The sequence below is a fragment of the Anneissia japonica genome, unplaced genomic scaffold (assembly GCF_011630105.1).
Source record: "Anneissia japonica isolate Jap-2015-1 unplaced genomic scaffold, ASM1163010v1 scaffold287988_len51615_cov106, whole genome shotgun sequence".
NCBI lineage: Eukaryota > Metazoa > Echinodermata > Crinoidea > Comatulida > Comatulidae > Anneissia > Anneissia japonica.
This window is the reverse complement of record NW_022682995.1, coordinates 1-1,583: the sequence shown is the minus strand read 5'-3', so window position 1 is coordinate 1,583 and position 1,583 is coordinate 1. Positions and strand designations below refer to the sequence as shown.

The 1,583-nt window shown below is 50.2% G+C and overlaps 1 protein-coding gene across 1 annotated transcript in view; it reads left to right on the top strand.

Annotated features, from left to right (window-relative positions):
* LOC117113783 (myosin-10-like) overlaps positions 1-1,500 on the top strand; it is a gene marked incomplete at its 3' end in the record, with an annotated part of 6,499 nt that extends 4,999 nt beyond the window's left edge. Inside the window, exons 6-7 of the mRNA XM_033257248.1 lie at positions 13-633; positions 1,075-1,500. Coding sequence (XP_033113139.1) covers positions 13-633; positions 1,075-1,500 — 1,047 coding nt within the window. The remainder of the gene's footprint in view (positions 1-12; positions 634-1,074) is intronic.
* Positions 1,501-1,583: the final 83 nt, after the last annotated feature.

The following is a 1,583-nucleotide window of genomic DNA, read 5'->3' as shown; positions in this document are numbered from 1 at the left end:
GAAACGGCCAAGGCCGATCACTCCGACAGGACCAATATTCTCCGGACGGAGATTGCCGATCTTAAGGAAAAGCTGGCCGAGGCCACCCGAAAGGAGTCTTCGCTGATCAAGGATGTCGAAAAATTAACCGCCCTGAAGGATGAGAACGAGAAGGAGAGTAGGAGGATGGAAAAGCAGCTTTCCGATAAAGATCGCACGGCTATCGACTTGCGGAACGAAATCGACACTTTGGAAGAGAAAATGAAACAGAACGGAAGTGATATTGACGATCAAATGACGGCCTACAAAGAAGAGATTGAAAGAAACGTGAAGAGGATGAAAGAGTTGGACGCTACGATCGCGAAGAAGATTCAAGAGGCGGCCGGTCTCGAAGACGAGATCGCCGTCCTCAAAGAAGGGAAGGAATGTGACGGACGGAAAATAAAAGGATTGGGGGTGCAGCTCGCTAACAAAGGACGCGAGGCGACCGCTCTCAAAGACGAGATAGCCGCATTGCAAACGGACCTCTCGAGAGCGCACGAAGAATGCGCGGACGACCGGAGTGCCGAACTTTCCATCCTTCTAGAAAAGACGAAAGACGAACTGGTGACGGACTTCCCGCGATCTGGCGGCCGCCAAGGAAGCCGAGATCAGGCTGAAGGCGAACCACGAAAATAACGAGAAAGAGATCCCGCAGTGGAAGCAATGGGTCGAAGAATTGAAGAAGGCACGCGACGAATCTCACGAATCCCACGCCAAGGAACTCGGATCGCTTCGAGACGATAGGGAGAAATCGGACGCTGAAACGAAACTTGCAACGGCGAAGGCGAGCCACTCGGACGAGATTGAAAATCTTCGAATGCAGATATCTTTCCTTAAAGAAAAGGAATCGAAACTGAGAAGAGACACAGGTAAGTTGCATGCGGCCCTAAAGGAACGGGAAGAGAAGCATCTCGATCGGATAGCTAAACTGGAATCCGATAAGATTTCGCGATCGGCCGAAGCGGAAGAGGCTATTGACGAGTGCGCGTCCCTCTCGGAGAAACTGAAGCTCGCGACCGATTCCGAACGTCGGTCAAAGGATGACCTTGAAAGGTGGCAAGCCGAGAAGAGGTCGTGGCAAGCGACGGCCAACGACGTTCGGCAGATCTCGACAAGCTTCGCGACCTGCTGAAGACGATCGAGAGAGAACGCGTAAATCTTGAGTCCCAACTTTCGAACGTTGACAAGAATGTAACGGATTCGAAAGAAACGGATTCGTTGAAGCGGGAGCTGGAAAGACATCGACAGGAGATCCGACAACTCGAACGACTTCTGAACGACGAAAAGAGGGAGAAGTCGGGTGAATCCAACGATAGAATGATTTCGGAACTAAGTAAAGAACTCAAAACGGTCATCGACGCGCGCGATAGACTGGTGAAAGAGAACACCGAAATGGAAAAGAGGCTATCGGAATCGGAAAAAAGTCTGTCGAATTTGTACGACGAATCGATGAAAAAGGTTGTTCACCTCGAAGAATCGGTGTTTTCGAAGAACAAAGAAGCGGACGAATTGAGATCAGATTTGACGAAAACGAAGATGGAGATAGACGAGATCAAAAGACA